Source organism: Palaemon carinicauda, unplaced genomic scaffold (assembly GCF_036898095.1).
Source record: "Palaemon carinicauda isolate YSFRI2023 unplaced genomic scaffold, ASM3689809v2 scaffold20, whole genome shotgun sequence".
Taxonomy (NCBI): Eukaryota; Metazoa; Arthropoda; class Malacostraca; order Decapoda; family Palaemonidae; genus Palaemon; species Palaemon carinicauda.
Window position 1 is genome coordinate 550,280 of NW_027169590.1, and position 19,681 is coordinate 569,960.

The 19,681-nt window shown below is 38.5% G+C and overlaps 1 protein-coding gene across 24 annotated transcripts in view; it reads left to right on the forward strand.

Annotated features, from left to right (window-relative positions):
• The window catches only part of LOC137635943 (uncharacterized), a 43,117-nt gene extending 23,916 nt beyond the window's left edge, over window positions 1-19,201 (forward strand). For 18 of the 24 annotated variants that reach the window (XM_068368389.1, XM_068368390.1, XM_068368397.1 and 15 more), the window contains 5 exons: window positions 3,769-3,904; window positions 10,769-10,877; window positions 18,045-18,152; window positions 18,748-18,861; window positions 19,042-19,201. In XM_068368389.1, coding sequence (XP_068224490.1) covers window positions 10,802-10,877; window positions 18,045-18,152; window positions 18,748-18,861; window positions 19,042-19,076 — 333 coding nt within the window. In that variant the 5' untranslated portion in view covers window positions 3,769-3,904; window positions 10,769-10,801 and the 3' untranslated portion in view covers window positions 19,077-19,201. Of the gene's footprint in view, window positions 1-3,768; window positions 3,905-10,768; window positions 10,878-17,999; window positions 18,153-18,747; window positions 18,862-19,041 lie in introns of all 24 variants that reach the window. The other 6 variants (XM_068368399.1, XM_068368407.1, XR_011042829.1 and 3 more) reach the window with 5 other exon arrangements.
• The last annotated feature ends 480 nt before the right edge of the window (window positions 19,202-19,681 follow it).

Sequence of the window (19,681 nt, forward strand, 5' to 3'; positions counted from 1 at the left end):
GAATAGGGAGTTTTAACCCAAATATTGTGTTGAAGGCTGATTTATATATAAGCCTGTTCTATAATGCTGGTATTTTTTAGTATGATTTCGGAGGACTTTATTCGGAAGAAAATGTTCTTCATAATTGTGTTATACTGTAGTTAATTTACTATTTTTTCTTTCAGAGTATTATCTACAAAATGATGGAAATAAAAGCATTATCTTGTAAATGATCATTTGTTCCGATATGGTATACTTTAATGCACTGCATACTTAGGAGGTCCTGGAATCTCTTAGTCATGACTAGAAAAATGTAAACTTATCATGTGATGTGCTAGAAGATGTCTTGATTCAAGCACAACAATTGCCGCTATGATGTGACCTGCCAGAAGATGTGTGGTTTTAGCACACAAACTCCACTATCTGTGCTTGCAAGAAGATGAGTCTCCTACTCTAGTGGAGGGTTAGAGTAGGAACAAAAGGAGAAAAATATCTCCGGGTGGGATGTTTCAATATCACCTAGTGGGAAGGAAGAGGTTTGCCTTCGTGGAATGCTAGTGTTTTACAAACACTAACTTCATTCCTCAACCACATTTATTCCTCCCATTTTATAGGACCATGTGGTTTGACTCAAGGTGTAACAACTAGCTCTTATGGATGGATTTCAAAATGCATACTACGAACAAGGTCGTCGTTGAAGTTATCAGAGTTAATGTTATCTTCATATTGAAGCATTCGTCAAAGTCTTCGTCATTGAGTTCGTCTAAGTCTTCGTCGTCATCAGAGTCATATTTATATGTAATTTTTGCATGTAGAATTTTTTATCTTTCAGAAACCTTATATTTTTTTTACATTTTTTTTACATTTTCTTTTCAGAACTTTTTTAATTTATTAAAGTTATATTATAGAAATATTTATTTTTTCTCATTTCAGAGTACGATCTACGGTACATGGTGATTCCTACGTCGTTGCTTGTTAACCTAAACTGACTGGAACAAATTTCTTTTCTCTTTTTCTGTTTCAGGTGAGCCTGCCTGTGAGGTCCAACCACGCCACTTTGTCCAGGGCGTGACGGGCGCCGTTGCGGCACCTTCATGTCCTCGGAGGAGACTGATCCTCACACACACTGTCCTTTGTACCGAAGTCGCTCGTGTTCGAAGGAATCTCCTTGGTAGTGTGTGTCGGGAGTGGTTGTCTTAGCAGTGGGTGAGGTTTGGTATGCGGAAGTAGTAGTTTAAAAGGGATTCTCCTCCTTCGGGGTCAGCCTCGAAGATGAGGAAGTCTAGTATGAGTGGTGCCCTGGTAACGCTGGGATAACCTCGTTTGGTGTCTCCTCATATTGTCGACCCTAGAGAGGCCAAGTAAGGGAGCCCTCCACGGGGGAGTCCCTCTCATACAACGCTGTTCGTTTGCTGTGGCCCTCCATAGGGTTGACGGGTTCCCCATCAAAGGAGAAGCTACAGGAGGTCTTGCGTCTTGGTTTGCGTGTGCACTCAAGCGATGGGTCCTCTTCTGCTCTCTTAACCCTTTTACCCCCAGGCTTTTTGGAAATTTCCAACCCTTAACCCCCAGGGGGGGATTTTTTTCCCAGCACATATTGCAGTATATATTTTTTAAATTGCTCTAACAGCCTTAGTTTTTGTCAGAGAGGTGTCAGGTTGGTCTCATTCTCTTGGAAAATGCCTGAATTTTCTCAAAAAATTATCAAAAATATGAAAAAAAAAATTTTATAGCATTTTTTTGCAAGGAAGTACCGGTACGTCCATGGGGGTAAAGGGATGGCTTTTGTGAAACGTACCAGTACGTCCTTTGGGGGTAAAAGGGTTAATAGGTCCGCTAACATACCTATTAGTCCGGACCTTTCTTCAGGTCTAAAGGAACGTGTTCCTTTACCCCAGAGGTTATCATCTATGTCAACTGTAGCTGCTGTAGTTCCCCCCAGCCACCCTCGAGTGGGTAGGCAGTGTTGCCACCTCGCAGTTGAAATCTAATGGCTACCTTTCAGCTATGCTGAAAGATAATCCACATAAATAACTCCAGGTCTGTATTAGTTAGGGAAAAATACAAATTATCTATGAATTTGTCATTTTCAGTGACTTGTTTTGTTGTTAGCAGTAGATTTTTTTCTTGCAAGTATTTTTAATATGAACATAAGTTGTCCCGACACAAGATACAAACTTTCCACTCTTTAACCTAGCATTGTTATATCGGTGGAGCTGAAAACTAGTCGAAACTGAAGTTGACTAGGGTTTTAGTAACCTGGTAGTTAGCGGGGGTGTGTTCACCCACTGCTCTCACCCTCACTGGTGACTAACAGTCACTTTTTATTTTGGCTCAGTAGAGTGTAGATGTGTCTGACTCTCCCGTTAACCTAAGCTAGCTGGAACTAATTTCTTTTCTCTCTTTCTTTTTCAGGTGTTCCTACCCGTGAGGTCCAACCATGCCACTTTGTGCAGGCCGTGAAGGGCGCCGTTACGGCACTTTCATGTCCTCGAAGTAGTTAGATCGGGTACAAATAATGACACAATTACAGCAATTAATGGTGTAAAACGTAATTGTAAGAAAGGAAGTTAAACCGAGTGGTTTTTGGAGGTGTAAACGTAGTCATAATTCAGTCGTATTCTGAAATTTCTGCCTTCAGTGCACACAAACCCATTTTCTCATTATCCAACCTAGTCTTGTCATTTTGTGTTTTCATGTTGGTTATTAATGGATTTACTAAATGCCAATTGCTGAACATGTGAATTTTCATCAGTTTTGGACAATGCAGTGTGGCCAAAGGTACTCAGGTTTTTTGTATAGTACTGTAACCTTTACAGCAGTGCATAGGTAACAAACAGTACTGAAGTACAGTACTGAAAGTGTTGACAGCATTGTTTAGTACTGAAGTACAGTACTGCAAGTGTTGACAGCATTGTTTTGAAGTGACTATTTGAGGCATCATCCATTTGCTCCTTCTGCGCACAATACGTACATGGCTACATAACAACTTGAGTTAATTCAACAAGCAATTTCATTTGGTGGTATAGTGAAGAGTATTTTATGATACTGTACTGTACATCTTCCAGCAGCCAGTATATAGTCACAGATAATAGAATTAGATGATTTCCTAAACTAGTTTTATTAATAAATTTCTGCAACTATCGAGTCCCTTCATTTTACTTGCTTTTGAAAGCTGCTGTGCCTTAATTTAGTTTGTCTTTTTTGCCGTCGGACTCTAGGCTCTTCTACTTCAGCTACTTGACTATTATACCAGCTTTCTTTCTCCCACCCTGCTGTCTTGCCTTTTTGTACTTCACATGGGCTAGATTCTATATATCCAATTGCAATCCTGTAGAGGTGTTTTGTTGAAAGTCGTCAAGTATTGAGTGTATTTTTTTTTTTCCATTTTGGCCTTTTTGTCTTTGTTTAATGAAATTGTAACCGCCATTATTTTTCAATTTTTAATTACTAATTATTCATAATGTGGGAGGGTGGGCTGTGCCACCCTAGCAGTACCAGCCAAACTCAATTGAGTCCCTTGTCAGGCTGGGAGGAACATAGAGAGGAGACGTCCCCTTTTTTGTTTCATTTGTTTGATGTCGGCTACCCCCCAAAATGGGAGGAAGTGCCTTAGTGTATGTATGTGTGTAATTATTCATTTGTAGATATATTTAGATTTTTTTTAGTATTTATTCTCATGTCTTTAAATGTTGTAGTAAAATCTGGTTTTTCGCTCAGTAATAAGTGAATTTGATGTTGAGTGAACAAAAAAGGTCAATGTTTTTAATACTTAATTTATTTCTACAGGTAATTCTTCACAGTCTGCAATGCGGTACGTCTTAGTGTTGATCTGACAATCAAGATTAGAAGTGAATTTCAAGATTATGCTGACGTCATTTGCATCAGGAAGAATTTAAGCATCTTTACCCAGTTAACAAATATGGTAGAAATTTTCTTATCACCCTATGTGGAATTTTAAATAGACATTGGCTTGATAATTTTTTTTTTCTTAAGCACCGCATTTAGAGTTCAGTTGTCTTTTAATTTCTATGTAAACTCATTGCCTTCATTCAATTAAAAGTTATAGGTTATCTAGTGTGGTCTTAAGACCGGCAAGTATGAAGTTAAACTGTATTTTCTGAAAAAAAATACAGTATAACTTCATACTCATTACAAAAGATTGTTCCAAATCAATAATTTGCCTAATGTGAAGCATTTATAATTGGTCTGTTCACAAACCCTTGGGTGTCTTCACCCTTATTACTGGAAAGGGATGATGCATGTTTTGTTAAAATTTATTCTGTTACCATTTTATTTGTAAGAAAATTGGGTATTTGTCTTTAAAAATCTGTTGATTTTGAATGTGCCATTATTTTATTGAAACTTACTGGAATTCATTTGCTATTTATTCTAAAACCAGGAGCCCTTTTAATGAGAGCATGCCCTGATGAAGTCGGTGAGCCTGAGCACGGCATATCATTCCCGTGCTGAAACTTGGTGATGGGCAAGAGGGCTCTTGAACTTGGGGAAATTGCTCCCCCAGTTCGAATCTAAATTTCTCAATCATCTTTTTCTTTCAATATTAATTCGACCTCCTAATTTTATAAACTTTAATTTTGCTTTACCAACTCCACGATAAAAATTTCCCTTATATATATATGTATATATGTATTTATTGATTTTTCTTTTTCTTTTGGCTTGGATGTTTCTACATCCATTATAGCTGCTGGCACGGATGGTTATATATTTGCTATTGCTGCCCTGCTTTGATGAAGTGGAGAAGGTGTAGTGGTTGGGAGGTATTTACATTCAGAGCTATATGTGAGAGTATTGGATGATCTCAGCCATCCCGAAGATGGTTTGGACCTTTTTGGCGGAACTATTCTCAAGTGTTGGGTCTTCGCAATCCAGGGGGATCCAATGCTTGGCGTAGGACTCTCGGCTTTTGGCCGGAAGCCCGTCATTACAGATATGGGGTGGATGATTCCATAGTTAATTGGTCCCAGTCCTAACAGGCGGGTTCAGCTTACGCGTGTGCCTCTATATCTGTTTTGATGCTATCCTTCGGGTAGGGTATGGAGAGGACCATTTGAAAGTATACTCTCATTGTGCCGATAGTGGAGAGTGCAAATTTCCTTTCTGACGTGTGATGGCCTAACATTCCCGAGCAGGTACATCAAACTAACCCTTTTCTCACTCTCTCGTCTAATGGATTCTTTAAGTAATGAACCCCCATCCCCTGGATACGTTGACTCTCCCCCGGCACTGTTGACGACCACTGCTAATTCTGTTGACGACCTAGGAACAGAAAACGACCCCTCTACTAATGTTTTAAAACCTATTAAGTCGGGTACTAAAGGGAAACTTTGAATCCTTCATCTTACACAAATTCCAGTAAATACTGATTATGATATGCTATATAAAGTATTTAGATTCTATGGAGTGATAAAAGAATTTAGAATGAAACTTGAAAATGAAAAATGGCATTCATGGATAACTTAGAATAATCATGAAGAAGCATTCAATGCAATATGTAACATCAATGATATCAAAATTAATAATTTAATGTCATGGGTGCCCTATGTGATAAGATACCAAACAATTTAGATATATATAGACCTGCTGACTGGTTTGAGAAGGATATCGATATAACTATGCTTCCCCAGAGAAAGCCAAAACCAACAAGCCACTTGTTGCCGAGCCTAAGGGAGTAATGGGAATTATTTTAGAATTAGCAAACAAAAAGGTAGGAACCATTGCAACAGGTGATATATCTCGCTTTGGGAAAAATAGCTTCCTAAATCCATGGAAAATCATACATGCAATCAGTAGTACTGTCTAACCTTAAGACAAGCAGTGATGAGGATATGTTAGATGTCAAACCCCACCTAAACTTTAGTTACGGAAGGGGAGTAGTCTTCAATAAAGGTCTGTATGAATTTACAGAAGAGGAAATACTAGCCATGTGCCCATTAACAGTGTGGAAAGTGCATAAGATTCCTGGGACGTCAATGATTATCCTTACTTTCCAGGATGCTGATGTGCCTTTCCACATCGATATTGAAAATGAAAGAATAAAAGTTCGACCTTTTAAACAAAAGCCCTTACAATGTTTCAAGTGTTTCAAATTTGGACATCCTTCTAAAGTTTGTAAAAATGAAAAAATGTGTAGCATCTGTTCCAGACCTTATCATGGAGACTGTACACTTGAGCCCAGCTGTTTGAACTGCAATTCAAACCCTAAATCCACTGACAGGAGCTGCAAGATTTATAAGTTTGAAGAAGCAGCCTTCAACAAATCCAGTGTAGAACACATAAGTGTAGGACATGCCAAAAGACTACTGAAAAAACCAAACAGCTATGCAAAGGCACTGAAATCAAGAGAACAATACCACAGGAGACATCGAACCCACATAGTGCTGCCAGTAATTCCAAGAAAAGAAATACATCTAATGATAGTAAAGTTTTGCGTGACAAGGTAAGCATATTGCTTTCCAAGGCTTTGCCACTGTGTATTAAAACTGCGACACTGCCCACTTCTATACAAACTTCATCCCCCATTACCAGCAATAGTACTAACCTCTCTCAGGCCATGTCCTTGCCTGATTTGATGGAGGTTCCACCTGAAACAAAGTTACCAGGTGCACCTGTGGTAGGGAAGGTGCAAAAACCTGGTAGATCCTCACCACTGATAAATAGGAAAAGAGAGAGATCTCCATCTCTCTCACCCCCTTCCATCAGAAATATTATAGATATGATATCAGATGAATATGATGTTTTGTCTGTTGATGTTTCTGATCAACCAGAAGACATTTTAAGTAAATCAGAAATTCAAGTCGAGGTCCGACATCCCCTTCAACAATTGGATCAAAAGGACAAGAAAAACTCAAACTCAAAACCATATTTATCAAGACGCTCTCTAATAAAACCACCAGGAAATAGCGCTAGATCAAAGATTGCTAATGGAAAGACTTCATCATCTAAAAGTTCTTCCAAAAAATAAACCTTAGTTTTTTCCTCCATTTTGCAATGGAATTGTCAGGGTTTAAGGGCCAAATATGAAGAACTTAAGCTCTTAGTTTACGATTATTTCCCCATAATTGTATGTCTACAGGAGAGCAAGCTTGATGCTAATACCTCTTGTCCTCGTGAATATATTAGCTATAGGACACCTTATGATCACAGAGTAGGGAGCCATGGCGGAAGTCTCATATACGTTTATCGAGGTGTTCCTTCCCCAAATACCTTTATCTGTCCGTACACCTCTGCAGGCAGTGGTTGTACAGATTGATATAGGGAGAAAATATACAATCTGTTCGATGTACTTGCCTCCAAATGATAACATATTGTATGATGATTTAGTAGTGATTCAACAGCTCCCTCAACCTTTTCTTTTACTTGGAGATTTGAATGGTAGACATCCTTTGTGTGGTGATTTAGCAAACACCAGGGGCAATATTATATCATCAATTGTGGAAAACGAGGATGTCGAACTCCTATTCAGGAGAGCACACACACTTCCATGTTCAGACAGGTACCTTGTCATGCATCGACCTTTCAATTGCAAGCGCTCAACTGTCTCCTTGATTTCGATTGAAGGACATTAGATGATTGGCATACTAGTGATCATGCACCAATCATTATAAACACCAACAATGGTCCACCTTTACAGAGATCGCCACGATGGAATCTTGACAAGGCGGACTGGGAAAAATTTTGTGAGCTAAGCGAAATTGAGGGGGATGCTGAACAGGTTGAAAATATCGATGATGCCATAGACTTACTGAATGGAACTCTCCATACAGCAGGAATCAATTCAATTCCCAAAACCACAGGACTATTCAAAAGACGACCAGTCCCGTGGTGGTCCTCAGAATTAACAGCCTTGCAAAGAGCCACCAGAAAATCCCTGACTAGATTGCGTAGACGCCGTACGGAGGAAAATTTGATATCATACAAAAAGTGTAGAGCACAGTGCCGTCGTGCCATGAAAGAAGCTAGACGCCAATCTTGGGTGGCTTTTGTTTCCTCCATTAATAGTAGAACACCACCATGTTCTGTATGGAGGAAAGTAAAAAAGATTGCAGGCAAATTTACCCCGAACCCACCACCAGTGTTGAAGGTGAACGGTCAGTATGTGACTGAAGCAAATGATGTCAGCAATGCCATGGCTGAACATTTTACAAATGTATCATGCAAGTATGAAGGGACTCCTGGTCACCAGTATAGGAGCATTGAAGAAAAGAAAGTTTTAAACTCCGCAACAAGAAAGCAAGAGTCATACAATTCTCCTTTTACTGAAAGAGAACTTGATTCCGCACTTGCTACTTGCAACGATACAGCCCCTGGACCCGATGGAATTCCATATGGAATGGTTAAACATGTACATTTTAATACAAAGTTATTTATTTTAAGTATTATTAATAGAATATGGCATGATCATAGTTACCCAAGTGTTTGGGAACTAGCCATTATTTTAGCCTTTTTAAAACCCGGTAAGGACAAGTTTTTAGCAGCAAGCTATCGACCTATTGCATTGACTTCGTGTTTTTGTAAAATCATGGAGAAGATGGTCAATGCAAGGCTGATGTGGTACCTTGAAAAAAAGGTATTTTATCGTCGATTCAATGTGGATTCCGAAAAATGCACTCAACGACTGGTGTGTTAATACAACTTGAGTCTTCTATTTGTGAAGCCTTTGCTTCCAAACAGCACCATGTTACAGTATTTTTTGACCTTGAAAAGGCATATGATACCACATGGAGATATGGTATTCTTAGAACCATTCATGAATTGGGATTGAGAGGAGAGCTGCCACTATTTATTCAGTCATTTCTTTCGCATAGAGTTTTCCAAGTGAGAGTTGGGGAGGCTCTATCACAGAGTAAATGCTAGGAGGAAGGAGTTCCTCGGGAGTGTTCTGAGTGTTCTCACATTGTGGATGATCTCTCAATATCATTTGCTGGCACTAGAATGGCAATGGTTGAGAGAAAAATCCAACACTCTATTGATAAAATTATCCAGTGGGCTGACATGAATGGATTTAAGTTCTCGACAAGTAAAACTACTATTGTCCATTTCTGTCGTATCCAGGGAGCACATCCAGACCCGTATATATACATTAAAGGTCAACGAATCCCTTGTGTAAGTGAATCTAAATTTTTGAGGTTTGATATCTGATTGTGGGCTTACATGGGTGTCTCCCTTGAAAGCATTAAAAGCTAAATGTCTTGAGGCTCTGAATCTTTTAAAAGTATTGTCCCATACATCATGGGGGGCAGACTGCAATACTATTCTAAAATTATACAAGGCCTTGATTTTTTCCAAAATTAGTTATGGTTGTGAAATATATTCTTCAGCCACCCCAAGCCGGTTAAAAATATTAGATTCTATACATCATGCAGGTATTAGATTGTCTACTGGAGCTTTTAAAACCTCGCCTATCCCAAGTCTCCTTGTTGATGCTGGAGAGTTACCTCTAGACCTTTACCGAATGTCTTCCATTCTTCGGTATTGGTTTAGATTGCAAAGACTCCCTAACTCTCTAGCCTTTCAGACTGCAAGCCTTGTAAGACACGCATCATACTTTGAGTTGCACCCAAAATCTCCTCAACCTTATGGCTTTCGGGTGAAACGATTATCAAATAGTCTGGATATAATTAGAAATAAGGTACTTCCATTCAAGGTATCATCAACGCCTCCATGGAAGTTACCAGAGATATCTTCTTGTAAATATTTTATTGGAGATAAGAAGAATATGTCAGACCTAGAAGCCAGGTCTCTTTTTAATGAACATGTCATAGAACATAGAGGATCAACTTTTATCTATACTGATGGCTCCAAATCTGATGCTGGCGTTCGATTTGGAGTACATAGTAATGGTTTTAATTGTAGAGGTGCACTTCCTCTAACAGCTTCCATATTTACTGCCGAACTGTATGGCATATTAACCGCTATTGAGAAAATAGCGTTGGAGAAGGAGGGTAATTTTACAATTTTTGTGATGCAAGGAGTGTCTTTCAAGCTCTAGAAGTTTTTAATTCTAGCAACCCTCTAGTTTTAAAGATTTTAGAATGGCTTTTTATTATTGGATGGAGAGGTTTAATGGTTAGATTTTGTTGGGCTCCAGCACATGTAGGTGTATCTGGGAATGAGAAGGCAGATTCACTGGCTAAGAATGCTGCATCCGAGTTGCTGCCAAGAAGGTATCCCATTCCCTGTAATGATTTCTTACCTGACATCAAGAAATTGGTTTGCAATAAATGGCAACAGCAATGGGATAGCTTAGATGGCAATAAAATGAGAGGTGTAACAAATGTCATATCTCCTTGGAGGTATATTATGATGCCCCGAAAATGGGAGACGTCTTTGTCGTCTCGGTATTGGTCACACTCGGTTGACACGAGTTTCTGCTTAAGGGCCAACACCAACCGTATTGTGACGTCTGTTTAGTACCTCTAATAGTGAGGCATTTGTTGACCGAATGCCCCAATTATAACAACTTAAGGAATAGATATTTGTTTGAGGCTCGAGGTGAGAGTGGCAGGTTCATCCTTGCCAAGATTCTTGGAAATGTGTCCTATTATAATACTCAGGTTTGTAAAGAAAAAAACAAATTACTTGAAAATGTGCGAGTTTTCCTAATTGTTTTCGTAATCATTATAAACGTGTAAAGTGTTTTGTAATATTTTCTAACCTGTGTAGTGTCTATTTACTGGACTCGTTTTGTATTATTTTTTTACCTTATTTGATTTTGGACTTTACTTTATACATGAGCATAGATTTATGTATTCCTTTTTATCCACAGAACTTTGGCTAGATTTGAGGAGAGCCAAATTATATGGCCTTGAATATGGACAGCTTTGAATTTGAGTGCTGTAACAGTTTGCAGTTCATCAGAATTTCAATATCTCCTGGTAAGTAGTGTAAATGTGTTTTATTCTTAATATAAGTAAAGGCAGTGTTCCATTTATTTTTGGGGCAGACCGCAATACTATTTTGAAATTATACGAGGCGTTGATTTTTTTCTAAAATTAGTTATGGATGTGAAATATATTCTTCAGCCACCCCAAGCCGGTTAAAAATATTAGACTCGATACATCATGCAGGTATTAGATTGTCTACAGGAGCTTTTAAAACCTCGCCTATCCCAAGTCTCCTTGTTGATGCTGGAGAGTTACCTCTAGACCTTTACCGAATGTCTTCCATTATTCGGTATTGGTTTAGATTGCAAAGACTCCCTAGCTCTCTACAAGCCTTGTAAGACACGCATCATACTTTGAGTTGCACCCAAAATCTCCTCAACCTTTTGGCTTTCGGGTGAAACGATTATTAAATAGTCTGGACATAATTAGAAATAAGGTACTTCCATTCAAGGTATCGTCAACGCCTCCATGGAAGTTACCAGAGATATCTTTCAGTAAATGTTTTATTGGAGATAAGAAGAATATGTCAGACCTAGAAGCCAAGTGTTTTTAATGAACATGTTAAAGAACATAGAGGATCAACTTTTATCTATACTGATGGCTTCAAATCTGATGCTGGCATTGGATTTGGTGTATATAGTAATGGTTTTAATTGTAGAGGTGCACTTCCTCTAACAGCTTCCATATTTACTGCCGAACTGTATGTCATATTAACCGCTATTGAGAAAATAGCGTTGGAGAAGGAGGGTAATTTTACAATTTTCAGTGATGCAAGGAGTGTCCTTCAAGCTATGGAAGTTTTTAATTCTAGCAACCCTCTAGTTTTAAAGATTTTAGAATGGCTCTATATTATTGGACGGAGAGGTATAACTGTTCAATTTTGTTGGGTTCCAGCACATGTAGGTGTGTGTGGGAATGAGAAGGCAGATTCACTGGCTAAGAATGCTGCATCCGAGTTGCTGCTAAGAAGGTATCCCATTCCCTATAATGATTTCTTACCTGACATCAAGAAATTGGTTTGCAATAAATGGCAACAGCAATGGGATAGTCTAGATGGGAGTAAAATGAGAGAAGTAGCAAATGTTATATCTCCTTGGAGGTCTTCAGCTGCTGATTCTCATCTTAATTTGTTGGACAGAAACTTACGGTCTATTAAATTTCTTATTCCTGATCTAGATATTAATCTCTGGCACTGTCGTTCAATTAGTTCATTATGCATGTTGCATAAGATTTTTCATAACTCTGACCATCCTTTACATTCAGATCTCCCTGGACAATTCCTTCCTGTTCGTAATACTAGGCAGGCAGTTAATTCTAATAGCCAGGCCTTCTCCATCACGAGGCTCAATACTACGCAGTACTCTAGAAGTTTTATTCCAGCTGTTACCAAGTTGTGGAATGATCTTCCTAATCGAGTGGTTGAATCAGTAGAACTTCAAAAGTTCAAAGTTGGAGCAAATGCTTTTTTGTTGACCAGGCGGACTTGAGTCTTTTATAGTTTATTTATGACATATTTGTTTTTGATGTTGTTAATAGTTTATATATGACATGTTGTTTTGACGTTGTTACTGTTTTTAGAATGATTTATTGTTAATTTGTTCTCTTCATTTATTTATTTCCTTATTTCCTTTCCTCACTGGGCTATTTTTCCCTGTTGGAGCCCCTGGGCTTATAGCATCTTGCTTTTCCAACTAGGGTTGTAGCTTGGATAGTAATAATAATAATAATAATAATAATAATATTATGCCCCGAAAATGGGAGAAGTCTCTTTGTCGTCTCCGTATTGGTCACACTCGGTTGACACGAGTTTCTGCTGAAGGGCCAACACCAACTGTATTGTGATGACTGTTTAGTACCTCTAACAGTGAGGCATCTGTTGACCGAATGCCCCAATTATAATAACTTAAGGAATATATATTTGTTTGAGTCTCAAGGTGAGGGTGGCAGGTTCATCCTTACCAAGATTCTTGGACATGTCCTACTATGCAAGTGGCATTTTTAGATTTATTTCAGAAGCAGGTCTTCTGAAAACTATTTAACTTTTATAATGACATTAAACTTATATGGTTTTAATTGAATATTTTATTTTTTTTTATATATATATATATATAGACTAAATGATGTCTGCGTCAATGACCTTAGATGTCAGGATGCCTGAAAACTTTAAATCAATCAATCAATCAATCAATCCTAGATCAACTTCTAAGAGAAGCGGAAATGTCCCAGTTCCTACGAACATGGAATGTGGCTGTCTCGGTTGCATGTGGATAGAAGGGATGTCCTGAAACTTTCTCTCCATTTCCTAAGGTGATTCCCCAGGTTATCCTTTGGCGCCCATTAGATCTCATACTCCCTTGATTCCATCTGCTTATAATGCAAGTTTTCTAGTTCCTTTTGTTACGACATCTAAGAGTGAGTGACTTAAAGAGGAGTTCCATTTGGTCCCTATTATTCTTGACTCGACCTCAAATGAGGATGATGTTAAGCCACCACTTCCTCTTGCTAAATGATATCCTGACCCTGCTTCGCCTGCGGAGTTGTTCCCGCATGATCAGACTTTCCCCCATTCCTGCACTAGAGTTGGGAAGACAGTGGAAAGACATTCTTCAATGGTGTAAGAATTGTCGTCCAGAGATTGTAAACTTTAGAACGGCTTCCATATTACGCCTTGTAGGCATTCTCATGGTTGGATCACTTGTACAAAAACAGCACAAAGAACTTGTGCAATCAGGCTAAAGCACTAGAATTCCTCTTGGTAAGGGTAGAAGAGAGACTAGGTATGATAAGCAGTTATTCTAGGAGGACGACACTCCAAAATCAAACCATTGTTCTCTAGTCTTGGGTAGTGCCATAGCCTCTGTACCATGGTCTTCCACTGTCTTGGGTTAGAGTTCTCTTGCTTGAAGGTACACTTGGGCACACTATCTAATTTCCCTTCCACTTGTTTTGTGAATGTTTATAAAGTTTATATTTATTTTTTTCCTTGTTTCCTTCCCTCACTGGGCTATTTTCCCTGTTGGAGCCCCTGTGCTTATAGCATCCTGCTTTTCCAACTAGGGCTGTAGCTTAGCAAGTAATAATAATGATATAGAGCTCAAGATATTTCAAATACTTATGTACATTATGGCCTAAATGGAAGAAGCATCCTTTCAACATGACTTATGGCAAAAAAGCAGTTTGTTTATGATCCCAGTATAATCCTTAAGGCTGTAAATCTGATAATAATTTATCATCCAGAACATTCTAAAGTATGTCCTGTGCTTATTCGATAATAGAGCCTACAACACAGGAAAACACCACCATGTCGTCTTGCCATAATAACATACACCTGGTAAGACAATGAAAACATCTTAAATATTCCATCTGCATGCCACACATCAGATTTGTGTAAAAAAAGCTAACCAGCTTCACCTTCCAAAAATTATTCTTTCATCTTCTTGACCATGTTATATGCTTTTACAAATTCTGCAATAGCATGATTAGGTTTCTATGTTGCTTCATATTGAAATCCATCACATTTAGAAAAAAAGATACTGCATTTCATTTGATCTCAAACAAGTGCCAAAATAGCCTAGCCTCAGGAAGGATGTCGCTATCTCAAAAAGGACGTCGCTACCTCGAAAAGGACGTCGGTAAACCAGTTTTGTGCCAAAGTTTTCTCTAAACAGCTAAAGCCGAAAGGCGGCGTCAAAGAAGTCCCATTCCGTAGCATATGACCCCAGGTTCGAGACCTCCTCTATCCCATTGTCTTGCAGTGGACTAGAAACAGCGGCTGTTGTTGTTGTTGTAGATTAATACAGGTACTAACATTTGCAGATGTAAGGATTGTAGTTTGCTTCGAATATCCAGTTACCAATAAAGTAAGGGGTAAATTTGTGTTGTTGGACTATTAACAGTAGGATTAATAAAGGGTGTGGGTTATACATCCTGCCATACTGCTATCAAGTTAAACATCAGAGCTCCATTCTTTTATCTTTAAAAGAGGTATCTTCCACCTTCTTCCTAAACGAGGGATGGTGAAATCTTTACAAACCCATTAATCATCATACAGGGAAATTATTCAAAACTGACATCTCCCATTTAAAGGTTTTTTTCATTTGGCTGATACACGTCTCTGTGTACAAGACAGGTTCTATCAGTCTTTTCATCCCTACGAAAGAGAAATAGGAGCTTCCTGGAATCACTGTTTTGCTCCCATATGGGACCAAGGGGTTGGATACTTCCAAGGAAGAAAACCAACCAGTTCAGTTCTAGGGGGACTGCCAACCCACTAAGCAGTGAGTGTCCCTATTTACAGAAATTATTCATAGCTATACAAACCCGACCATAACCTAACTCTTCCCCCCAGTACTCGACCGAAAGGTCATAAGTAAAGCTTTGACTAGTGAGAGGGCCTGGCTTCTTATCCGCACCCTATCAATAGTTTAAGCACTCGTTAAACCATTCTCACAACAGCGTCAATCGTGGGCTGAAACTCTCTACGAGGGGAAGTATGGAGAAAATTTTTGCATTCTCATTAATCATATGATGCTACTACATTCTGGTAGGCCCTGCTGCTTCCTCCGGTGCCTTGGATGACCGCAAAGGTAGCAGCAGTAGGGGAATCGGTGTTATGAAGCTTCATCTGTGGTGGATAACGGGGGAGGGTGGGCTGTGGCACCCCTAGCAGTACCAGCCGAACTCTGTTGAGTCCCTTGTTAGGCTGGGAGGAACGTAGAGAGTAGAGGTCCCCTTTTCTGTTTCATTTGTTTGATGTCGGCTTCCCCCCAAAATTGTGGGAAGGGCCTTTGTATATGTATGTATGTACATTCAATCACTTAGTCCTATAGGACTGAAATCAGTGGTTCCCAAACTTTTTCAGGGTGGTGTCCCCCTGGTTTCCAGATGAACTCCTAGGGACCCCTTCCCCGTTGATACACTTTGAACTACGCAACAGAACAATGCATTCACTTATAATTCTAATGACAATTGTATTTTGTAAACTTGACATGTTTTGACATAAGATTATGTAAAAACAAAGGAAAAACGTAAACTAGTTATTTCTTAAAGGCTCTTATTGCGACTATCGCGCCCAGACAGCTTTTGCCTCACCGCTCACAATGTCAATCCACTGCCCACTTTGGGAAAAACCAATTTAGATTCTCGTAAGGCTTTCCACTATTACACAGTATTCTAGAAGTTTTATTCCAGCTTTGGAATGATATTCCTAATCAGGTAGTTGAATTGGTGGAACTTCAAAAGTTCAAACTAGCAGCATTTTTATGTTGAACAGGCTGACTTGAGTTTCTTTTTATAGTTTATGTAAGAAAGATTCATTTTAATGCTGTTCCTGTTTTTAATACAGTATATTTTATTTCAATTGTTCCTTACTTATTGTAGTTGATTTATCTCCTTATTTCTTTTCCTTACTGGGGTATTTTTCCATGTTTGAGCCCTTGGTCTTATAGCATCTTGGGTTAAGAGTTCTCTTGCTTGAGGGTACACTCAGGCATACTATTCTATCTCATTTCACTTCCACTTGTTAAAGTTTTTATAGTTTATATAGGAGATATTTATTTTAATGTTACTGTTCTTAAAATATTCTATATTTCCTTGTTTCCTTTCCTCACTGGGCTATTTTTCCATGTTTGAGCCCGTGGGCTTATAGCATCTTGCTTTTCCAACTAGGGTTGTAGCTTAGCAGGTAATAATAATAATAATGATAATCCCTAAGGGAGGCCTAGCCTAACATCTTTAGTTAGGATGTTGAACAGGAATCATGACTTTCACTTCTCTTCAGGACCAAAATACGTTGATATATCCTGGGTCAGTAAAGCAGTCAGATTGGTCATGCAGGGATTTCCACTCAACTTAGGATAAGTCTCCTTTTACAGGCACGATCTTTCTATCTTGTTTCTCTTCTTCTTGTTTAGTTGTTATAGTTTATATAAGGTAGATCTAATTTAATGTTAATTATCTTGAAACATTTTGATTGTTATTACTTCTCTTGGAGCTCATTTCCTTTTTCCTTTCTGTACTGGTCTATTTTTCCCTGTTGGAGCCCTTGGGCTTATAGCATCATGCTTTTCCATCTAGGGTTGTAGCTTGACTAGTAATGATAATAATTTCTTTTATCCTTTTGTCATTATATATTGCATAAACTTATGTGGAAACTTCAATTATTTTTATACATACATCTACCAAGGCACTTCCCCCAATATTGGCGGGTAGCCGACATCAACAAATGAAACAAAACAAAAAGGGGACCTCTACTCTCTACGTTCCTCCCAGCCTTATGTATTTATTCCACTCTTTAACCCTTTTACCCCCAAAGGACGTACTGGTACGTTTCACAAAAGCCATCCCTTTACCCCCATGGACGTACCGGTACGTCCTTGCAAAAAAATGCTATAAAAAATTTTTTTTTCAAATTTTTGATAATTTTGTGAGAAAATTCAGGCATTTTCCAAGAGAACGAGACCAACCTGACCTCTCTAAGACAAAAATTAAGCCTGTTAGAGCAATTTAAAAAAAGTATACTGCAAAATGTGATGGGATAAAAATAACACCTTGTGGGTTAAGGGTTGGAAATTTCCAAATAGCCCGGGGGTAAAAGGGTTAAGTCCCAGGTCAAAGGTCCAAGTGAAGGTAGGGCTACCTATCAGGTGGGCAGGGGACCTGACAGCCTGGCGTGTTGACCTCATTGAAAGCTTAACGGCCATTTCCAGCTGTGCCAAAGTAATACTCCTATTAAAGGTCTGGGGTTTGTATGTTTAAAATATTTCCTATGAAACTTTACTATTTTTTTGATTTTTGTAACTGGAAATTTTAGGCCTGTAAGTCAGGTTAAGCCTACCCTAGGTCAAAATTTAACAAGAGGACCTGTAATTCCTTTTATTTGTTGCATTGTTTAATTAACCTTAGTTTGCAGTCATTATGCATTTGTTGACCTGATATGGTATGTGTTAGTGGGATGTTAAAGTAACTCCCTTTATATTTGGTATTTATAAGATGTCTTAAAATAAAACTCTCATAACCTTACCTTTGGAATGGAAAATAGAATTATTGATAAATTCTCTCTCTCTCTCTCTCTCTCTCTCTCTCTCTCTCTCTCTCTCTCTCTCTCTCTCTCAGCAATGATTGCCCTGGCCATTATCCTGTGAGGATAACACGGTGCAGGATCCCTCAAGGTATCACAAAACAGAGGCCGTCCCGGGACAGATGCCAGCCAGTTGGTTTTTGTCTTCCACCCACCTAGAGTCGAGCCTCCACAGCAAAGAGTTCCAGGTTTGTATTGCTAGAAATAATTCAAATTACTTCCAATTTTGTCATTTGAGCTATAAATGTACACTCCCTTTAGCATCCTCTATCTTAACCCTTTTACCTCCAAAGGACGTACTGGTACGTTTCACAAAAGCCATCCATTTACCCCCATGGACGTACCGGTACGTCCTTGCAAAAAAAATGCTATAAAATTTTTTTTTTTCATATTGATAGTTTTTTGAGAAAATTCAGGTATTTTCCAAGAGAATGAGACCAACCTGACCTCTCTATGACAAAAATTAAGGATTTTAGAGCAATTTAAAAATAATTACTGCAAAATGTTTTGGGAAAAAAATAACCCCCTGGGGGTTAGGGTTTGGAAATTTCTAAATAGCCTGGGGGGTAAAAGGGTTAACAGCAGAGCTGTATGGTATCCTGACTGTTCTTGAAAAAAGTAGCATTAATGAAAGGGAAATTTTACCATTTTTAGTGATGCAATTAGTGTGTTGCAGCCATTGACTGTTTTTAAATCCTATGAAGCCTTTAGTTTTAAACTTTTTAGAGTGGCTGTATATTTGTCCTTCTACAGGCAAGGAAGTTAAGTTTTACTGGGTTCCAGGTCATGTGGGTTTGTCTGGAAATGAAGCAGTGGAAAAATTGGCAGAAGAGGCGTCGCGTCAGAAAAACTACCAGCGGTTTTACCTACGTCATGGAAAAAAATGTTCTTATACAGGTACAGTATATTTTATTTTAGTCAGTTTTTCAATCATAGAAAGGCTAGGTAGCCTAATTCTTATATAAGATTATTTTTTCAGTGCCTAAATTTTTCATCATGTTTTCAGCTGGCCTTGACATATTTTGTTCATGTAACTTTCCTGAACCCAACACTATAGGTTGAATTTTATATTTTCAGATGTTGAATATACGATAGAAACAGCAATGGCTTAGAGAAATTGAGAAGCCAACGGGAACTGGTTCGCTGTTGTGATGGCATTCTTCATGTAGCAGGACTTCAGTTTGAGGCCCACCGATGTGTTTTAGCAGCCTGCTCTCCATATTTTACTCTATTTTCAAAGGTACAGGAGTCTCTCTCTCTCTCTCTCTCTCTCTCTCTCTCTCTCTCTCTCTCTCTCTCTCATAGTTGCATGTAAATTATTTTCATTAACAAATGGTTATCCAACATTCACTGCATTTATCTCTCTCTCTCTCTCTCTCTCTCTCTCTCTCTCTCTCTCTCTCTCTCTCTCTCTCTCTCTCTCTCTCTCAATATAGTTGCATGTAAATTATTAATTATTTTCATTTTCAAATGGTTATCCAACATTCACTGCATTTATCTCTCTCTCTCTCTCTCTCTCTCTCTCTCTCTCTCTCTCTCTCTCTCTCTCTCTCTCTCTCTCTCTCTCTCTCTCTCTCTCTCTCTCTCTCTCTCTCTCTCTCTATAGTTGCATGTAAATTATTTTCATTAACAAATGGTTATCCAACATTCAGTGCATTTATGGCTTAAAAATATCCACCCAAAGTTTTCCTAAATCTAACTTGTATTTTATAACTAT